This window comes from Lutra lutra, chromosome 9, assembly GCF_902655055.1.
Source record: "Lutra lutra chromosome 9, mLutLut1.2, whole genome shotgun sequence".
NCBI lineage: Eukaryota > Metazoa > Chordata > Mammalia > Carnivora > Mustelidae > Lutra > Lutra lutra.
In genome coordinates this window covers 110,401,346-110,423,329 of record NC_062286.1, presented here as the reverse complement: position 1 = coordinate 110,423,329, position 21,984 = coordinate 110,401,346, and the positions used below count along the sequence as shown (strand labels likewise).

Genomic DNA, 21,984 nt, shown 5'->3' with positions numbered 1-21,984 from the left:
GATTCCCATTTTATATAGAAAATAAAAACAGAAGTTGCAGAGCAAGATGTCCCTACATAAGAAACCAGCATTTGAGCTCCAACCTGCATCTCTGGACTCTTAATTCCATTCACTCTGCTCTGATCTCATCTGCACCTTGGTGATTGCTTTTGGCTTCAGGAAACTTTCCAATGTCCTTACACAAAATTCTAGAGGAGATTGGACCTGTGGTGACATCAGTTAATATCTTCAGTCTGCTGTGACTATAGACTCTTTCTCCTGCCCTCCTGTTATGGTGGTGGTCGGCACAGGGAGAAGTGGGAAGTGTTTCCCAGGGATGAGTTGTCAGCTGTTGCTTTTCCCTCCTCCATTTAGGTTGTTTTCTCTGAGGCTGTCTGCCTGCTGACTCAAACTTCCCAATCTTTCAGACAATCCTGACCAGGGCTTGAGCTATCCAATTACTAAGATCTTCATCTCTGCCTATGATATGACTGTTAATTTATGTACCAACTTGATTGAGCTAAAGGATGCCTAGATAGCCAGTAAAACATTATTTCTGGGTGTGTCTGTGAGGATATTTCTGGATGAGATTAAATTGGTAGACTGAGTACAGATGATAGTCCTCATTTTTGTGGGTGGGCTTCATCCAATCTATTCAGATCCTGAATACAAGAAGAAAAAGTGGAGGAAGGACAAATTTGTTCACTGTACTTAAGCTGGAGCATCCATCATCTCCTGACCTTGGACCTTGAACCTACTGGTTGTTAAGCCTTCAGATTTAGACCAGAACTTACACTATCATCCTCTGGTTCTTGCCTTCAGACTCAGACTAGGACTTACACCATTGGTTCCCATGGTTCTCAGACCTTAGGGTTTAGACTAGAACTACATCACTATTTTCCTGGGACTCTAGCTTATAGACAGCAGATTTTGGGACTTCTCAGACTCCATAATAGCATGAGCCAATCTCTCAAAATATGTGTGTGTTTGTGTGTACCCTACTGTTTCTGTTTCTCTGGAGAATCTATAACATGTGACTTTCTACTGCTCCTGGAGCCTGAGTAACCCTCCGCACAACAGACTTAAAGTCTCAAGGATGTTGGCATATAAATACCCCAGCTCCCTCATCCCAAAGAGGGCTAACTCTGAGACAGGCTGTACATCATCCCCAGGATTTCCCATCAGGATTAAGGTTTAGTTGCCTGCAACTGGAGCTGTCTTGGTAACATGCTTATTGTTTACTGCCTTTCTTCTTTGCGCCATTTTCCCACTTCTCTGCCAGTATTCCCTTCATCTTCCAAAGGAACTACTTGCATTTAAATCAATGGTACATAATTTCCACCTAGGGGAACCCAAACTGAGACACAGCCACACTGAGTTGCTGCCTTTCCCTCTGTCTAATTTTGTTGACCCAACTTAGACCACAATTTCTAAGACTCTACTATTGGCTCACTTTACATCTGAAATCTTTTCTCTTGGCTTAATATCCTGATATCCTGACTAGATTTTGGCAGTTCCTTGAACTAGGGACAAAGTTTTTTTTTCTGCTTGCACCTCAGATCTCTAACTGAATGGATGACCATCTAGATACACAATGGCATCAGTCTTGTGACTTAGCTGCTTAGAGACCCAAATCCAATTGCAAACTTCATTTTTCTGAAAGGCTGTCTTTGAATGATGACAGTGACCTGGATTCACCTTTCTTCTCTGCACATTATAAATTACCCTGCTAGCCAATCCCCAATTTGGGTAAAAGTACAGCTGTATATTAATCTCTGGCTTAGTCATAGCTCTTTCTTTGCTTCTACTAGCTCTGCCTTTGAACATATAAGGGATTTTGGAGCAATGACTATAACAATTTTTATATAAACCTAGAAGTACATAAGCACACTATTTTTAATTTTTTAAAGACTTATTTTAATACAAACTAGGTGTAATGTTTTTAGCATACTTTCAGCTGGAATACCTGGTTGTGCACCTCAAGTGGCATATATTACCATAAGGGCATGAAAATTCACTTCCCACCAAATTCTACTCAAGCCATTGGCAAAGTTTTCTCAATAAAGATTGAACAGTTTGTCCTGTAGTTTCATTGACTCGTGTGGCCATTAAAGATAATTCTAAGAAAATTCTAACTTCATGAAAGTCATACTGGTCCCCACCCACTTATGGAGCTTTGGTTTGGATTTTAGCTGAAATATTTGGGCATTTCTTTTTATCAAACCATTTAGGGATGTACATTTTATCACAGCCTTTAGTATTCTGTGGTTGTCTTAATTTGAATGACGGTACGCTTTCAGTCAAACATATTCTTATTATGAAGACCTATTCTATTACCTAGAAATGGTATTAAGTGATATTAAATTCCAAACTTTTAAATAATATTGTGAATAAGAAAAAGGTTCGGTCTGTCTATCCCATAGCAAGACTGGTGGCAGGGGGAAGAAAAACATCTGTATGTGTATATACTCTGCATGGGTATATACTCCGCATGGCACCCCACCCCCATCCCAAACAAGCTACAGTGTTTCAGCAGGGGCGGGGTGGAGGGGCGAAATGGATAGGAAAAAACAGAAACATGGATAAAATTATATAAATAACTGTTGTTATTCTTGGATGGTGAAATGCAGATCAACACTTGAATGAATGTTGCCTTACAGAAATTTCAGTGCACAATGAAGCCTTGTTGTTACTCTAAAACGTCGTTCAAAGCCAGAAACCAAGAGAAAGTTTTCAGATATCTTGACAGAGACCCATGATGGAGTGTTTTACCAGGGCTTCTGAAGGAAACCTCCATGAATACTATTTTTATGCGAATTATGACACCTACACAAGAAACACGTAAAGTAGCTGTTGATAACTGAAGTATTCCATTTCTTGAGGAAGGAAAAGAGCAACATCAAAATAATAACACAATGACTTGGGACTTAATGCTCCAAATTCTGAGCTGTTTAATGACCCGAAGGCAAGGAAAAGAACTGGCTTTGTAAGGGACTCATTGTGCCCTGAATGGCTCCCAAATATATTTTTTAATCTATATAGAAATTATTTTAACTTTTAGTCAAGTTAGCCTCATAAGAATAGCAACAACTACTAAAGAAAGTGAAACATCATTGAATAACGAATAGTAACTCTAATGATAATATTATCGACAAATATATATTATTTGCTCTAAGTATGGATGAGAAGACATTAAAGACAAAGCTATGTGTCTTTATATGAAACAAAATATAAAACATTAACCAGTAGAGCCCATGACATCAACACAATATGAGAGAGAGATTCATAATACTTATAGAAATTGGTGCATGGGCCACTAGTCTTTAATGCTGATTAGAAAACACTTATATTGAGCATATAGCCCTGCTAATTTCTTCCTCAATGTGCTGGACTGTTAGAAGAAATGGTCAGGGCATGGATTTTAAGTTTGAGCTCAAAATCTTGTTTAATGTTTTAGCAGTCATGTTTTATTGGGTAAATTTCACATGATCTGGTACATTTTTATCGATTGATTCCACATCACTTCTTGAGCACCTACTATATGCCAGTGTTTTGGATTGTTAGGATATACCGGTAGGCAAAACAATAAAAAAATAACCTGGCCCCCTAGGGTTGACATTCTAGCAGGGGGAGACAGAAAATAAACAATAAATATAAATAACTTATGGAACATGTTAGAACGTAAGGGTTATATAAAATCAAGAAAAAAAGTAGAGCAGAACAGGAGGATGTGAGCTGGTAGAGGCTGAACTTGAAAGTTTAAATATCATAATCAGACCAGCTCTCATTGAGAAGCTACCTGTAGAGAAAATTAGTGGAACATTGTGACTTTATTTGTTTCCTGTTCCCACTATAACAAATGACCACAACCTTTAAAATGACACAGATGAGGGCTTTAAAATGACACAGATTTATTATACTACAGTACTGAAGGTCAAAAGTACGAAAGGTATCTCCCTGGATTAAGCTCAAGGTGTTGAAACTCTTTTTCCTTCCACAGGCTCTAGGGGAAAATCCATTTCCTTGCTTTTTCCAGCTTGTAGATATCTACATGCCCTGACTCCTGATAATATCCCTCCAACTTCTGCTTCCAACATCATATCTCCTCTGGTTCTTGACACTCCTGCTTCCCTTGTCTAAGGACCCTTTTAATTACATTAAGCCTACTGGGATAATCCAGGACAATCTTTCCATCTCAAGACCCTTAACTTAATCACACGCAAAGCCAATTTTCCCGTGTAAAATAACATATTCATAGGTTCCAGGGATTAGGACCTAAATGTCTTTGGGAGGTCACTATTTTGTTTAACACAGTTATACTGTGAATGTTTTCCTAAACCAAACAATTTAGAGGCTGTTGGCCCATGTACCCAGTTCTCCTTCACAAACCTTTCTCTCCCCGCAGCCCCGCCCAGGGTCCCCACACATATTGTATCTCTATTCTGATCTCTACCACTCATTTTTATATTGGTTTCCCATTAGAAAGACACGTAGATCCATCCTTGATGTCAAAGCGTAAAGGAAGGGAGGAAGCCAGTTGTGCATGGATTGGAGGAAAGACATAAAAGGCAGAGGGAGGAATCAGTTCTGAGGCTCTCAGGCACCAGCAAGCCTGGCCTGTTGAAAGGACAATAGGGCAGCCCATGCAGCTGGGAAGAGTGGACCGAAGTGAGGGTGCCAGGTGGAGAGGGTAGAGAGGTAATGGGGTCCTGTTCATGGAAAGCCCCACAGGCCACTTTTATCACCAGAACCCTGGAAAGACAATGTCCGTCCTATCTTTTTCTGCGTGATCTGTTCTGGCTGTCATGATTAATGAATCATTTCAGGGCTTATAGTGCTATAGGCAGGCTGATCACTGAAAGGGCAGGTGTCATGATTTACCTTGATCTTAGTCAATGACTGGAAATGTCTTTTTTTTCCCTTTCAGCTGCCCTGGTACTCCACGAAAGACCCAAGTCTTTACCCAGGGTAAATGAACCATCTCCCTGGGGTAGAGAGAGAGGAAAAAGGCCCTTGCCTCAAAGTCTGAGAAAATCAGTCTAGGGAACCAGCCTCATTCCTTGTTTCTTGCAAGAGCAGATGAGAATTCCCCTTACACCCCCTCAGTTGCAGGAACCTCTGTGCCATTCATAATGCACACATACATGTGTTTTGCATATAGACCAAGCAGACACTACCGAACTCCTGAACTCTGGCTGGTCCCGGATGCTGAGAGTCGGGACCCTCCCCCACTTCGCCCCCCTCCCCCGCCCCCCTCCTTCCAGGCAGAGGAAGTAGCTAGGGCTGGAAGGAGCCACTGCTTCACAGACTCATTCTTCTCTGGATTTCCTGCCTCTCCCGCCTGCCAAACCTCACTTCTGAAAAGCCCGGCTTCACCTTCTATGAGTCAGGTCAGTTGCGGAAAAAAACCTGATTTCATATCAGGCTGTAACGCATGAGCTTTTTGGTTGTATGTGGCCTCAAGCGGAAGCCTGGGTCTCCCATTAGTGCTCTCCGCCTTTGGCTGCTGAATATGGGCTGCTGAGGAGGGGATCAGAGGGCACTGGCCTGCCCTGAAGTCCACAAGGACAAACAAGGCCACTGTGCACTCCAGGGGTCCGGGGCACCAGGCCGTGGGGTGTTTCCTGTGTTCCCCGTAAGCTGGATGTGTTGCTCATTATTTGATCATCTTCAGATGGAAGATGTGACAAGCCGGGGAGTCATGGCCACTCCTGAGCACATCGACAGCTGAAAAGGGCCTTTGTCTCACGTCCTTCTCGTCATCTGGGCTGGAGCCCAGGAGCAAAGGAAAAGGGGGAAAAAGCAGACCAACCTTCCAGCTCCTGACTGAGTGACCTGGCACCGGAGAACCAAGTGATCTGAGCCAGAATTCATTAACAACCGTGTCATCTCCCCTGTCTGAGTAGATACCACCGTGAAACACGTTTTGTTATCCAGAACAAGAAAGTGCTTTTTAAGCCGCAAAAAACCCTACTATATTCTTTGTTATTGTTGTTATCAGTAGTTGTAGTAGTGAGAGGAGGAGGAAAAGGAATAGCAAATTCTCTTTCAAATGTCCAAAGGGGAAATCATGAGGAATGTTTCCTGTCAGAAGTATGAATAGTGAGAAACTAATTATTTTAGAAAGTTTAATAAATAAGTTACCAAAATAGAGAAATAAGGCGAATACAGATTTCATATTAGGGAAATTTGAAGCCATCTAGTTCTGGTGAATTTGGCAAGAAGTAGGAATATGTCAGGACTTTTGTTTATGCTTCTCTTCTCTGAGAAAGACAAGGATGTTTGGGTAACCCAGTGTCTGGGATACATGGAACAGGGTAATTGACAGCTCTGTCAAGGAGAGTGCTTTCTCTTTTGTCATTGGGTTACTGAAGGTACCACATACACAAATAATATCCGAAACCCGCCTGGAAGTATCCCAGAGATAGCCTCACATGGCCAATTTACATTGGTTCAATGGCAAGATTTCATGCACAATAGTTTATACTCAAATAGGTGTATACACCACAGAGCATATAGTCGATCTATGACACTCAGATAAGACTGTATATGGACTTATGCGGTGGTTGAAATATATGTCATTCTATAATATATGTAGAATTCCTACCTTCTAACCACCTTCTTTCCCTTCTATGGAATGCTGATTTGATTTTGAAATCTTTTGGATCTTTCTTTATATAGACAGAGTAAGCAATGGCCCTTTGTAAAATGTGGTCCAGGATCCAAGGAAGGCATCCTTCATCATTTCACACATTCTGATGGATGATTTGAAATCCCGTCATCAGAATGTCCTTCATTAAAACTAAGATCTTGGCTCTTATTCAAATAGTTTTATCCCTGAAAGCTATTAGTCAAATACTGATATGAAAAAACTCAAGAGCAGATTTGAGGGGACCTGGGGGAAGACAAAAACAGAGGCGAAAAATATAGGGAAGTGAGGGTCTTTCTCAATAAACTCCATGAGTTCCTAGTTTTGACACAAGATAATTCTAGTCCTAAAATATTACAGGGAAAAGGACAATTCCTTGTTAATGTACAGGCTGAATGACCTGACAAAACCATCACAGTTCCATTTTGCATTACTAGATACACCAAGATAAGTGAGTGAATGAGTGAATGAATGAATTCTGACCCATGGATGAACCACGGTGAAAGCGGAATATTGCTAAAAGTAGTAGGAGATAGGGGATCAAACATGTGGCTTTTTTTGTCTCCATTCTTTTAGTTTTTTTAAATCTTCCTAGACACGGTTGTTCCAAATACAATTAAAAATAAAACGAACAGGTGGCTCTTTGATTTCAACAGGCAAAGAAATGCATTTACCTCTAGAACCCAGAGCCTATCATTCCTCAACAAGACCCCTGCCAACCATACTTCCGGAACAATGTTTTGTGAAGATCTAATTCCCCATGGCACCCATGTGGAAACTGGGGGGAAAATCCCTTTGGAGCTGGTACATGACAAGAGGGAAGAGAATTAGAAGACCAGCTCAGGGGCCCAGGTGATCAGAGACCCATGGTTACCTGAGTTGAGGTGGCAGCTTAAACCTATTACGCACATCGTCAAAGCGGTTCCCCAGGTAAGGAGTGTCCACCGTCAAAAATATGGCCTTGTAGCCCTTCCGCTCAGCCCGCTGCACTAGCTGCTTGGTGACCTCCCGGTCCTTGTAGATGTAAAGTTGCAGCCAGCGAAGGGCCTCAGGACTGGCATCTGCCACTTCTTCAATTGAGGAGGTGGACCAGGAACTCAGCATCATTCCAATTCCCAGTGACCTGCAGGCTGTGGAAGAAAGAAGATGAAGACAAGCCTGGCATTTTTCCTACTCCAAAACCTTCAGGTTGTGATTCAAGGGGCAGAGAGGCAATTAGGCAATAAGAAGTCAATTCTTTAAAAAGTTGGAAATATACATTCCTTCTACACTCTGCATTGATCCAGGAGACCAAAATGAGCCAAATAGCTGAAGATGTGCTGTGTCTAAGTATGAAAAAATTGGAACAACCCAAATCTCCAGCCTTAGGGGATTGGATACACTGTAATTCATATATAAAATGAAAGATACACACCCATTAAAGGTATTACTTTTGTGATGGTTAATTTTGTGCGTCAACTTGGCTAGGTGATGGTTCCCAGAATTTGCTGGAATACACGGGTTGTTGCTGTGAAGGTATTCTATAAAGGAGATTAACATCTAAATAAGTAGGTTTTGAGTAAGGCAAATTGCTCTTTGTAATGTGAATAGGACTCATTCGACCAACTGAGGGCCTTCCCTGAGGACTGGTAAGAAGATTCCCTTCAGACTCAAACCACATCAGCTCTTCCCTAGGTCCCCAACCTGCCAGCTTATCCTTTAGATTTTTTTTTAAAGATTTAATTTGTTGATTTATCAGAGAAAGAGAAGGGGAGAGAGCACAAGCAGGGGGAGTGGCAGACAGAGGAAGAAGTGATGCGAGGATTCAATCCCAGGATCCTGGGATCGTGACTGGAGCCAAAGGCAGATGCCCAACCGACTGAGCCACCCAGGCGCCCCTACTCCTTAGATTTGGAACTCGCCAGTCCCTGCATGAACCACTTCCCCAAATCAATCCCTCCACCCTCACCTCTCATTCTCTCTCTCTCATTCCGTATATGTACATACTCTGTTTCTGACTATTACAGTTATAAAAGATAATATTATTTGTGGACACAGAAAGATTTTCAAGATATATTTAAAAAAAAAAAAACCAAAGTCTACAAAATGACACATATAGCATAATTCCACATTTGTACAACAGTGATGATTGGTATATAAACCTAAACAAACTGATTGCTAATGATCAGTCAGAGTATTATGGGTGAGTTTGATTTTTTCTTCCTTTTTAAGTTTTAAAATTCTATCTTTATAAATTTTGTTCCAGGTGCATTCTACCATTTCTGTTGCATTTTTTTTTTTTTTTAAAGATTTTATTTATTTATTTGACAGACAGAGATCACAAGTAGGCAGAGAAGCAGGCAGAGAGAGAGAGAGAGGGAAGCAGGCCTCCTGCTGAGCAGAGAGCCCGATGCGGGACTCGATCCCAGGACCCTGAGATCATGACCTGAGCCGAAGGCAGCGGCTTAACCCACTGAGCCACCCAGGCGCCCTTCTGTTGCATTTTTAAATTTTATAAAATACATATGATAAACATTCCAAATAGCAGCAGTGTCCTCACTGTGGGGGACTTTTTGTGCAAGATATCAAAAAATGAGCACAGTGAAAGTGAAAAATAATTTGATAGACTCACCTACCCGAATGTCTTAGAGAACTTGAAAGAACAAGGGTGATAGGCTTTTCACTAAAAATAGGTGAAAGGCAGTAAAATTGGGGTCCGCTTTAATGGAGGAGGAACTATACAATGTTTATATGCCAAATACCAAATAATGGCAAGAGACAATAATAAATATATAAAACGGATTATATGACCCTGAGTCATTCATCTTAGCTGTGTGCCTGACATATATCAAATGGAATTAAAACCAGTTGTCCAAGTGACCCTCACTGGGTGATGTCGAGAATATAGTGATGTACTACTGTTCAAGACACTACATTGAGAAGCTAAGATGCTTCCATGCTTCTCAGGCTTTAGGGGACAGCCAGATACCCCAGGAGCACTTGTGAAAACACAGTGTGCAAACATCCCCCAGAATTTCTGATTCAGTGGGTCTGAGACGCACCCTGAGAATTTGCCTTTCCACCCAGTTTCTGGGGGGGCTACTGATGCTGCCAGTCCCCGTACCATGATTTAAAATTTAAGTAGTAGTGGTCTCACTTGATAGTAAATTTCTAAGTTCACATGGTAATAAAATGGATTTGTTTTTGATAAGTGTGACTTTACCTATGCCTTTGAAGGTGTTTTTCATCCCTGTTGTTCAGGTGACAGTTCAGATAAAGAAGACATAAACCGGAGATGATCTTGTCTATGGATCACTAACCTGTCCCTCTGAGTGGGCCTTTGAGAATTCTCTCAAGAGATTCATGACTTGCAAAATCATGTCCAAAAACCTGCATTTTGGGACACCTGGGTGGCTCAGTTGGTTGGGCATTTGCCTTTGGTTCTGGTCATGGTCCCGAGGTCCTGGGACCGAGTCCTGCATTGGGCCCCCTGCTCAGCGGAGAGACTGCTTCTCCCTCTCCCTCTGACTCTGCTCCCTGCTTGTGCTCTCTCTCACTCTCAAATAAATAAAATAAAATAAAATAATATTTTTAAAAATAATAAAAGCCCACATTTTATTAAATAATAACACATGGGAACATCTAGACCATTGCCTGATTTTCATTAAGACTTAAAACAGGGACAATAGGGGCGCCTGGGTGGCTCAGTGGGTTAAGCCGCTGCCTTTGGCTCAGGTCATGATCCCAGGTCCTGGGTTCCAGCCCCACGTCGGGCTTTCTGCTCAGCAGGGAGCCTGCTTCCTCCTCTCTCTCTGCCTGCCTCTCTGCCTACTTGTGATTTCTCTCTGTCAAATAAATAAATAAAATCTTTAAAAAAAAAAAAAAAGGGGGACAATAAGGTCCAGGTCATCTACTACTGTTTGGAAGGAACACCAGGGAACACTGATTGGGTCAGGATCCCCTAACCATCAATTTATCATAAAGAAAATATGTCCTGAAGAGGATGTGACGTAAGTTCCCACAGAGATGGAGAACTGAGTGGAATGAAAACCCAGCATGCCTGACCACTCCTCCAAGGCAAGTGATCTTTCTGGAATGTTCAGACGCCCACCAGACTCCCTGGTATCAAGCATAGATAAATTCACTCCCCAATCCTTCAGGTCCATGACACCCAAAGGTAGTAGGTTTGCCACATCCCTCAAGAATGCCATTATACCAATAACTCTGAGAAAGCAAACCAATGGGTAGGACCTGCTACGTATCACCCGTGCAGGGTGTGGCTACACAAAGGGGTTCAGCTAAGAGGACCACCAAACGTTAGGACACCTTCTGTAGCTTATACACCATGTAGATGAACAGCTGTTCTGTCAAGAAGGATCAAAAATGCTCAAAAAGATCTTGTGGGGCACCTGGGTGGCTCAGTGGGTTAAGCCTCTGCCTTCAGCTCAGATCACAATCTCAGAGTCTTGGGATTGAACCGCACATAGGGCTCCCTGCTTGGCAGGGAGACTGCTTCCCCCTCCCCTCTGCCTGCCTCTCTACTTGTGATCTCTCTCTTTCTGTCAAAATAAATTAAAAAAAAAAAAGAGATCTCCTTGTATTCAAGAGAAACACCTACAGACACTCTACAAAGACCACTAAAATCCTTAAGCTATCATTCTTGCAGGAGGTGCCAATTTTCACAATCATTTTGCCCACTTCCCCTGTGTAGGCATGTCCAGAGAAAAGCAAGGCCAGCTCATGACCTCTACTTCCTGAATCTCCTGGCTCTGGTACTAATGGTTGCTCATGTCATTCGTGCTCAAGGTTTATTTTTCAATGATTAAATCATATGGGGCTGAAAATTTGAGTCAAAGACCTTCAAAAGTCTGAGTTACCAATGCCACCAGTGGTAGGCATTTAATAAATGCTTGGTGATCTAACAAATTTATTCCAAGAGAGTTTCCTCGATGGAAGGAAGGAGAATATCAGAGTCTGTACTGACATAGTCTGAGTTGAGGCTAAGGTATTATTTCCAGGAGAGAACGGGAGCAAAGCTTAGAAGGTTTGAGGCTCCTTGGATCTGTGATCCCCTTCACTTGTGATTATGTGCTGTAAGAAAGGCAAATTATTGATGAATTACAGTCATGATTTTCAACACAGCTTTCTGTGAGAATGAGATGAGGGACCTGGGATTTTATAATGACCATTCAGAGAGATGATCAAAATTTGCCTGTTAAAATATTGAAACACTTCCATTCCAATCGGTAAATAACCATAGCTCTGAAGTAAATGACCATCGTTCTTAAGTCCCTTCAATGTGGCATCACTTCCTTCTCTCCTCAAGGAATCCCTGCCCACCCCCTACAGGCCAGGAATTTGAAAGTTAATGCCTGGCAGAGCTGGGGAGGGGGTGGCATTCAGGATGCTGTTAGAACACTAGAAATGAGCATCTGATCATCTCTTCTAATTGGTTGAAATGATAGCTAAATATTTCAAATGTCATTTTTGCCTGAGAAATAAACAGAATACCCTTCTAGCTCACATTACTCTTTTGGCGACAAAAATTGCAAGATTTTAATTTTATAAATGACTTGGCATAGTTAGACTTTGTTAAGAAGTTATAAGTAGAGTCATCCTAGTCTAGTGCTTGAAAGCACAAATGCTTCTGAAGTCCCTTTTCTCTCCCTATTCCTTTTTCACAATGAAACTGACCTCCAACTCCCAAAAGCTACAACTTTCAGATTTCATTTTAAAGGGACAGTGGTCTACTTGCATGGTGTAACGTTAAGACTCTGGTGCGTACTGCCTTTTCACAACTCTTAGCAAAAGAGGGATCCCATCTGAGGCAGTGAAGACAAGGCCCAGTTTCTTGCCTCTAACATCAATCACATTCTAAAAATCTTGGCTTTCATTATAATCAGCTTATCCTAGAGATAAAGTATCCAGCACCATCAAGTAAACACTGATCCCATAGGACATCCCACAACTCTATTTCCTTACTTCCACTCCCTCCCTCTTTTATCATCCCTAAGCTATATTTTCAAAAATAAACACCTAAGAGATGCCCCGGTTGCCTGGTCAGTTTTGTGTCTGCCTTCAGCTCAGGTGATGATCTCAGGGTCCTGGGATCAAGCCCCGGCATTGGGCTCCCTGCTCAGTGGGGAGTCTGCTGCTTCCTTTCCCTCTGGACTCTCTTAAATAAATAAATAAATAATCTTAAAAACAAAACTCTTAAACTTTTAATGTTCTAGATGTATTCAGATTTTTTTTTCTTCTTTATTTAGGGACACCAGTCATACATTATGCCATTGCTATAAAAAATGCATATGAGATACATGTACACACATATCACTGAAAGAGACATGAGTAAGGTTGTGGACATTAAAGCCCTAGAAATGATAACAGGTGATAATATACATCCCTTGAAAAGATAACCTGATATAATGAATTGAGAGTCAGAAGGTCTGAGCTACTGTCCCAGCCTTGACATCTATGAGGCACATTTCATCTGCAAAATATCTGTAACCACAGCTGCTCTCTTGTCCATTTCCTAGCTGGACAGTCCACTGAGGCAAGGTTTGTGAACATTTTCTGTGTAAATTCTGAAGCCATGTAACTGTAAAGGGGTAAGTTGGAAAATGCCTAACACCATTTGGAAGAAGTCCTAGATAGTCTTATAAATTCAGAATTTTGCCAAGGACCTGGGTTTCTTATCATTACTCATAATCTTCTCTACACCCAGCTTTTCCCTGCATTGGTTTTGATCAAGACACCCATTCCTCTTTGTAGAGATAGCATCAAATGCTCACTACCTTAAGCAAGAAAGGGAGAGGAATCTTTTCCAGGCCAAGGAACTCTGTGAGAGGGCTGATACAGGAAGAGAATATCAAAGGAGATAACTCCTGCATTCCCTGGGTATACATTCCTTTGGAAAGCCAGGGAGAAGACAACAGCAAATATCTAAGAGGTGCAACCAAAACATGCCTTTCCCTACCTCCTACTTCTACCCCTTATCTGTCTGCAGATTTCCAAGGAGGGTCTGCAGAGCAGATCTGAGGGGCTGTCAGCATTTGCTTAGTCAGCTGTCAACAATAATACCTGGGAGAAAAATTTTAAAATTCTCACTACTTTTTTTGTTGTTATTGTTTCTCTACTTTATTTGCAATAAAACTCCGAGTATAATAATACAGAAATAAATGAGTTCAATATTATTGTTTACTATTACCCACAGTACTGTCCCTCCCACACACCCCAGAATGGACTATGGGCTAGTATGGAAAATACTGGTGCATTCTGTTTAACAGAATCAAAACTATCCTGGGATGCACCCACAACAAAGTTTTTTATTAGCGTTAAATCACATGGTCTAGGTAGGGTCTACAAGGGTCTGCAGTAATCTGGCATCAGATCCAGTGTGGTTCTGCCTCCCCAAACTGCCATTGAGTAGAGTTAACTCAATTTTGTATGCTATGGAAACTGTTATCAACCACCGAGGTTGACATCAAGTCATCTTAGATATAAATGCAACCACCTAGCATAACAAATAGCATGGAGGACGAGGGGAGATGGAGAGGAGAAGGGAGTTGAGGGAAATTGGAAGGGGAGGTGAACCATGAGACACTATGGACTCTGAAAAACAATCTGAGGGTTTTGAAGGGGCAGGGGAGGTCGTGTGTGGGAGGTTGGGGGAACCAGGTGGTGGGTATTAGAGAGGGCACAGATTGCATGGAGCACTGGGTGTGGTGCAAAAACAATGAATACTGTTACGCTGAAAAGAAATTTAAAAAAAAAAAAAAAGCATGGAAAGCAATAAATAAATAAATGCAACCACCTCTGCAGTCGATACAAAATCCTGAAACTCCAGTGTACAATGATTCAGCTGGGTAGAACAGGTCAATAGCTTTGCGAAACAGCAGGAATGCGCAGAATCCGCCCAATGGCTAAGAAAGGCAATCATGCCTCTAGATGTTGGCAGTGTCTCATTTTCCATCAGCCTTAATGGAAACATTTATTTCTGATCTAGGTAGTCTGGATGTACGGGAAAGAAGACAGGAAAACGACTGTGAACTTAAACTGTAGGGGACACTCAGCCTGCTTGCCCAAGTTCTTTTACTCTAAAACCAGGACCTGAGAGGAAACTGACCAGGGATGGCAGGGTCGGGAGCAACTGGATCCCAGCTTGCCAGTGCCAGCCGCCTCCTGCCGTTCCATCTGTCTGTCCTCTGTACTGGTGTCCCTCCGAGGAAGGCACGGTAAATGCGCCACATTTTCTCATGCATCATCACTTGCTAGTTTTAAAGTCAAGGAATTAAATCACATTATCGTAACAGCCCCTAGGCACATTTCACCATTAACAGATGTGTTTTACAACCTTGCTTATCTAGAATTTGCCCAGCTTCCTAGAGTTTAAGTTAGAAGCAAAAATAAACAACAAAATAAAAGTAAAATGGCAGAAGATGAGAGAGAAGTTTCTCAAGGCTGAGGCAGCATGATTTACCGCTTCCAAATGTTTTAACGTCCAGCCCAACATTCTCACACCTATAAAGGAAATGTATCGCCAAATAAAACTGAAGTTTATCATGCCAGGCTTGACAAGAGGGGGAAGGATCATACATCTAGGAATGATACTCATCCACAGCTACCACCACCACCACCACAACAGAGGAAAATAAAAACTCGTGGCTTATCAGTGGAAGTAAAATGTCTATTATTTGAAGCATTAATTCGTGTAGATCAAATCATATTCCCAGAGTAGAGCAGAACCAATAAACAATGTGCTACGTGGAGCCCAAATTATTTCTTTGAAAATAGTTCTCTTTTATAGGAAAGGTGAGTTAAATTTCCGAAATTGTGTGTTTAAAGGAAAAAAGGGTAACATGATGAAAGCATCTAAAGTTATTTTTAGGTGCATTTGTTTACAAAGCTCCTGCAAAACTTAGTCACCAAGACAGCTGTGCTGAAAATTTTGTTGACAAAATGCATTCTGTCCTCTGCACAGGAAGTCATTGTGCAATGGGGAAAATATGCAATGACAAAGTACCAAGTAGTTGTGTGGTTCGAAACTCAGCATCTGACCCACTAGGGTGTTTGCATGAACAGCCACTCTAACATCCACCGCCTGTGTCATCCTTTCTTAGCACAGGAACTGCCATTCATAGGCTTACGAAAGAGGCAGTGAATACTACTGTCTGCATGTCTAAAATTACTCTTGTGATTACTTGGAAAAATAATGTGAAATTTCCACTATACTTTTGCGTGAAATACTTAGATGTGGTCAAACAAATCTTAATTTATGATTTAGGGAACCGAAGCAATCAACACTGCCAAGAAAGGCAAGGAAACCGGAGTTCATCTTTCCAGTGCTTTCAGGACGGTCCATTGTCTGAATCAGGAGCAGTTTAACCTTGAGGGATCACACAGCCACTCCCTTGGAGAGCTGTTTTTGATTGTATGGAAAGATCTGCAAAAAACAGTCCTCGTGACATCTGTGTCCTCCCTTTCTTGCATCTGCTTTGTTTCTGGGACAGAACTCTATGTTAGACTCAAACATCAGCTTTACTGTAATGATCCCCAGGTTATTATTCTGTCCTTATTAAGTTGTCAGGTCCCGGCATAACTGGCAGATCGCATGGAGACCACACCAGAGTCAGATGCCTATTATGACGGGTTCGAGGAAGATCAGGCTCGCCCTTGACCTCAATCAACCTCGCAAAGTATAACAACCTGGGTGTCAGGAGACACCAGGGAGCCTCTGACTTCTCGCTGTCATGCTTTAACATCATCAGGCACACTAATCATTGGAGAAGGAGCAATCTCATGCTCTCCAGAAAGCTGCCCCAAGAGCTTAAGTTCTGGTGTGAGATACTAGAAATTGTACCATTCAGTGCTGGTCTTCAATGTAGTAAGAGTCTAATTTTTTACTAGTTGTTTTTGATTGATGAAGTTGGTCTTAGTGCAAAGTGATTTCAATGCTGAATCTACCATTTTTTGACAATTTTTCTGGATAAAAATGGCTCATCTTTATATTTATCTATGCATATATACAAAGAAGGTCCATAATCCTTTAATATATGTGTATGTGTATATATGTATATGTGTATGTGTGTGTGTATGCATATGTAGTGTGTGTGAATTGTGTATGCAGAGGGTGTGTCTACTGAATTTTAATTGCTGGTAAAATATGTCCAAAACATAAAGTTGAGCTGAAATAGGTTGAAAACAAAGGTGAGAATTGATTCTTTTTTTACTACAATGAAACCAAGAGGTATTCCCTTCCAAATACTTAATGATGTAATTTGGACAAAGTTTCAGTGAACTGTCCTTTCTTCTTTTTCCTCCTTAGTTTTTTTTTTTTTTTCCTCAGTAAAAACGGCTAAAATAATGGATGAAGACAAATAACTGAATCAGACTCTGGAGTGAAATGAATCTTGGTTCACACCCCATCTTGATCATGGACCAGCCCTAGACTTTGGTCAAGGGCGCCCTTGTCTTCCATTGTCAAATGAGGAGAATGATAAATGATAATTACCTCACAGATCTATTGTGAGGATTAATGATAGGAATGTAAAGCCCAGCATCTGGTGCATAAAAGGCACTCATTTCAGAAAAAGTAAAAGTTTCATTTAAAGTAAATCTCCTGCTTTTCCTGGGTTTAGGTAAAATTGAGAATAATGGGGATATTTTCCTCATCGGTATGCTGAAATGTATACCTACTCGGTCACCTAGTACAACACATAAATATATAAATCAATAAAGCTTTCAAAAATACATCATTTGGGTCTGGAGCAAAGGAAATGACAATTTTTCTTGCTGAATGGTCTTTCACTCAATGTTAAGGTCGATCACTTAATCTCGGAAAATCCAGAAAATTCAACAGCTAAAGCTCTCACCTACACCCTAATTCAGTGCTTTGGGGACTGTAAGGCTCTTTGTGTTACTCTGCAATCTGTTCCACCTGCAGCTTAATAGGTGGTCAAGTCACAGCTGAGTCCCAAAACTTCACTTTGGAATGTTCTGGCCTTTTAGGCTCAAAAAGAACGTGTTTAGATTTAATGGTTTTATGGCCCATCAAATCCTGTGTGGTAGCCTCTAATTGCATCCAGGGGCAGGAATTTCTTTTAAAATCTTTTTTTTTTTTTTTTTTTTTTTTTTTTTTTTTTGACAGTTTACTAAGAATTTGCTAATACGCTGAGCATTCCTGGAACGCGTTAGGTGGGGTTTGGTTTTTCTCTATTTGAGGTCCCGGCACTCCCTCATGTGGCACTTGTGCACATAACAGCCAGAAGCAAAGGGATGAATTAACAATCTCTTCTCCTTCCTCTTGATTTTTCCTATCATTCCATGAAGGCTGAAATTCAATTTCATTACAGACACACTGCCTAACACTGGAGAGAGTTCCATGATCATGTCCTAAAAGCCTCCGTGGTCTAATAAGCATTTTATTTGTTCTTTGAGAAATCAGAGATGCTTTATTTCTCTTGCGAGATGGAAATCTCGCCTCAGGAGACTATCTGCTTTACACGGCACTAGGGTTTATGCATATCATTGACATTTCCTTTACTACGCAGAGTATGTGGAGACATGATTCTGTGGTCATCCTGGAAGCTCATAAGAAGAATAAAACTTAACAAAAAAAAATCCAATAGGGTTTCAAATGGACGCACCATTATAAGTAGAGACATTTGTATGGCTTTGTAAATATTATAAGAGTTGTCAATTATTAAAACGTTAACTAAATCATCTAGTGCAATAAATGTCTTATTCATAACACAGTGCACGGCAAACTGCTCTCTACTCAGTGCTTCTCTGTTAGTTTCCTTCCATCATTTTTTTAAAGATTTTATTTATTCATTTTTGCTATAGAGAGAGAGCACAAGCTGGGAGGAGAGACAGAGGGAGAAGCAGATTCCCCACTGAGCAGGGAGCCCGATGAAGGACTCCACCCCAGGACCCTGGGATCATGACCTGAGTTGAAGGCAGATGCCTAACTGACTGAGACACCCAGACCCCCAGTTTCTTTTCATCTTGAAAGAATTTTAGGAATTGTTTTTATTATTTTTTTTAAGATTTATTTATTTTAGAGAGAAAAAGAGCACAAGTGGGGGAAGAGGAGTAGGGGAGGGAGAGAGAATCTCAAGCAGACTCCCAGCTGAGCACAGAGCCCAACATGGGGCTTGATGGGGGGCTCAATCCCATGACCCCAAGATCATGAACTGATCTAAAACCAAGAGTCAGAGGTTTAAGTGACTGAGTCACCCAGGCACCCCAACTTTTAGGAGTTCTAATTTTTGTTTAAAATTCAAGCCCTTTTATTTAATGCTTCTGAATTTTGCTCAAGGCTCGTATTTCCTAATGAGTTTCATATTCTGTGGCTTTTCCATCCTCTCAAAACTAAAGGGATAAAACTATAAAAACACAGAATGTTTGCAGTTAATATTCCAAGACTATAACATAGAATTGCCTTAGGGTTCTTGCTGCAGTTAATGATACTTGGAAATATCAGTCCCTGACCAGGATCTTATAAGCAGCGTTGCACAAGTGATTAATAACCCAGAACAAAGTATTTATCCTCTGCAAGCCTCAGTTTCCACAAGCACAGGAATTGGAAAAAGATCCTTAGGGCTTTGGACTCACATTTTACGGTCAGTAAGACATAGATGAGTTAATGAATGCAAATTTCCTGGCACACATTGATAGCCAAGTAAATGGGCTATCGTCATTTTTCACAACAGTTAATTTGCATGGCATCTCTCAAACATCTATTCGTGTTTTCAGCAAGATCCAGAAATAAATATGGTTGCTGATTTTCCTCTATCCCCAGCATGCAGCTATGAGAAATGAAAATCAAAGGTATACGAATGCTCATTCCACCGTCTACACTCTCTGGGGCTGGCATGGAGGGCAGGGGATAGAGGAAAGGGTGGGCACTCAGAAGGGCAGTTGTCTACCTTGAATGGTTTCTCATTTAATGGAATCTTAAATGGGGACAGAATCATTTATTTATACCCTGACCACCACCACACCACCCCGCCGCCCCTCCCCCCACCAAAAAACTATTAAGATCATCTTCCTTTTGGTAATTTTCCCGTTTTGGTTTCTGACGTTTTCTCATAGCGGAGATTTGATCTTCGTGCTTGCCTTCGTTAGCAGAACCCTTTCTTTAAAGAACCGTCCAATCTGTCCTGTCGAACCCCAGCATGCAACAGGAGCACCTCCGTGCTCAGTGACACAACTAACTTTCCCGAGAGCCCTGGGTACAATCCTGACCTCCTTGGGACATGGTAAGCAAACACTGATCGTGCTTAAGCAGCTGACTTTATCAGTGAGGAAATGTAATCCTCCTAGAGAGTGAAAATGACCTGCCACAGAAGCGAAACTAGTTAGTGGTGAATTTCCACATAAATCAGGTGTCCCAGCCTGACAGCCCAGGGGACACTTGTAGCCCACAAAAGTATTTGCTTTGGCCTCCACGTTATTGCCTCAAACAGTGTTTTAGAGAATTTTTGATTTATTTGCCAACATTTAAAAACCGAGAGATTACACATAAAAATCAAGGCTTCTGGCTTCTCTTGAAATGTTGGGATATCTGGCGATCCCCACATCCTCATTCTCTCAGGGGGCAGTAGTTAGCTAGCACTGAAATGCAGCTGCCCCCTTCCGGGGAACCTGCAATCCCTCCCCCACCATCTCCACCATTGAGCCTGCACTGTTGTTTTCTTAACTTCATCTCTCTCTCTGGATATTTATGTTACCAGTCTGACCCTCAAAGCCATTTTTGAGGTCCCTGCATTAAAGCTTAAAACAAAAATACCTTTAGCAAAGTAAAAAGGGCGACTTTCACTCCCGTTAAAGTGCAAATGGAGTGTACTTTTCTGAAAGTCGGTTTTTTTAATATGTGGAAGAAATTTGGGGGACCCTGAAGCCAAATAAAAAGTGCACCCCCATTTTGGTAAGCTTTTCCCAGCATTATTCTCATGTAATTCTCAAAGGACCACCTAGAAGTAAGAGTTCTTATTCAACTAAGTTTGCCAGATATAGTAAATAAACCCATAGGATGACCCAGTTACAAAGGACTTGTTGTTTACCTGAAATTCACATGTAACTGGCTCCATATTTTATTTGGCAACCTCACATTCACAGCCATTTTGAGAATGAAGAAAGAGTAGTTCCATTGGTCACTCTTCAACCACAAAGCCGTGTAAGGAAAAAAGCTCTCTTCTCTGGCCCAGTTCACACTGGCGACGGGCCCCAAAGTGGTGGGGAGAAAAAAGTCCAAAAGACCCTTGAAGCCAGGTTCTGTGAAGTCTGGAGTGCCAACTGAGAAGGTAAGATTGCGGTACTGTGGTAACTTCCAGAACTTTCTGGATGCCCATTCTAATTATGAGTTGAAAAGTGAGAGAGGGAGGGGAAGGCAGTCAACAAAAGGTGTGTTAATGGCCAGGTAATGCCTAACCTTCCTATCTGACTGCTCCTATTGCAAGAGAAAATGTCAGGCAAAGATTTGCAGGTTCTGATAGAAATCATAAGTAACAGAGGGATATATCCTGAGCACCAACAGTATCTATTCCTGGCACACATGCCTTCTTTCCTTCCAAAGAACATATCCATCCCACAACCAAAATATACCAACCAAGGCGGGTCATGGGCTGATCACCATCAGCTTTCAGGGTTAATCTAAATATTAAATAGACCATCCATCCACCCATGGTAGTTGGACCATAGAAGAAATCTTTAGGAATGTTGAAATCCTTAAAGGAGGTTTCTACCATGAGTTTGGATATAACGCCCTCACAGGAACCTGATCCAGTCTTAGATCCTTAAGGACATTGTGTATGATCTTCCATCGCCAGTTCCTCTGTATCCTCAGGGTTACCACACCCTCTGCGTTCTTACTGTTCAACCCTGTCCCAATACTGATCCTGTATCCAGCTCTCCTGTGGGGGATGGGGGAGCACCGGGGCTGCTTTGCATGCACCTACAGCGATAAATCAATTACTTTTAGGGGACTGTAATTGACAGATAAATGGGCTTCCCCTCATGACATGTATGGGATTTTCTGGAAATGGAAAGCAGCACAAGATGGTTAGGAGCAAAGATTCTGGAGCCAGATTGCCTAGGTCTGAATCCTGTTTCTGTCACATATGAGTTGTGGGATCCCGGGCAAGTTATTCATCTGCTAGGTGCCTCAAGTTTCCCATGTGTCAAATGGGCTTACTATAGTACTGCTTCTTTGGGCTGCCCTGAAGATTCAGTGCTTTAATATTTGTAATATGGTGCTTAGAATAGCACCTGGAACATGGTATTTGCTTTGTAAGTGTTTGATAAATTAATCTAAAGGAAGACTCTAATAAGTACTTACTTAAGAATGCCCCTGCTTAGTACTAGGAGGAAATATT

At 41.5% G+C, this 21,984-nt stretch overlaps 1 protein-coding gene across 1 annotated transcript in view; it reads right to left on the bottom strand.

Moving 5' to 3' along the window:
* HAO1 (hydroxyacid oxidase 1) overlaps positions 1-21,984 on the bottom strand; it is a 50,451-nt gene that overhangs the window by 18,946 nt on the left and 9,521 nt on the right. The window contains exon 3 of the mRNA XM_047746905.1: positions 7,503-7,758. Coding sequence (XP_047602861.1) covers positions 7,503-7,758 — 256 coding nt within the window. The remainder of the gene's footprint in view (positions 1-7,502; positions 7,759-21,984) is intronic.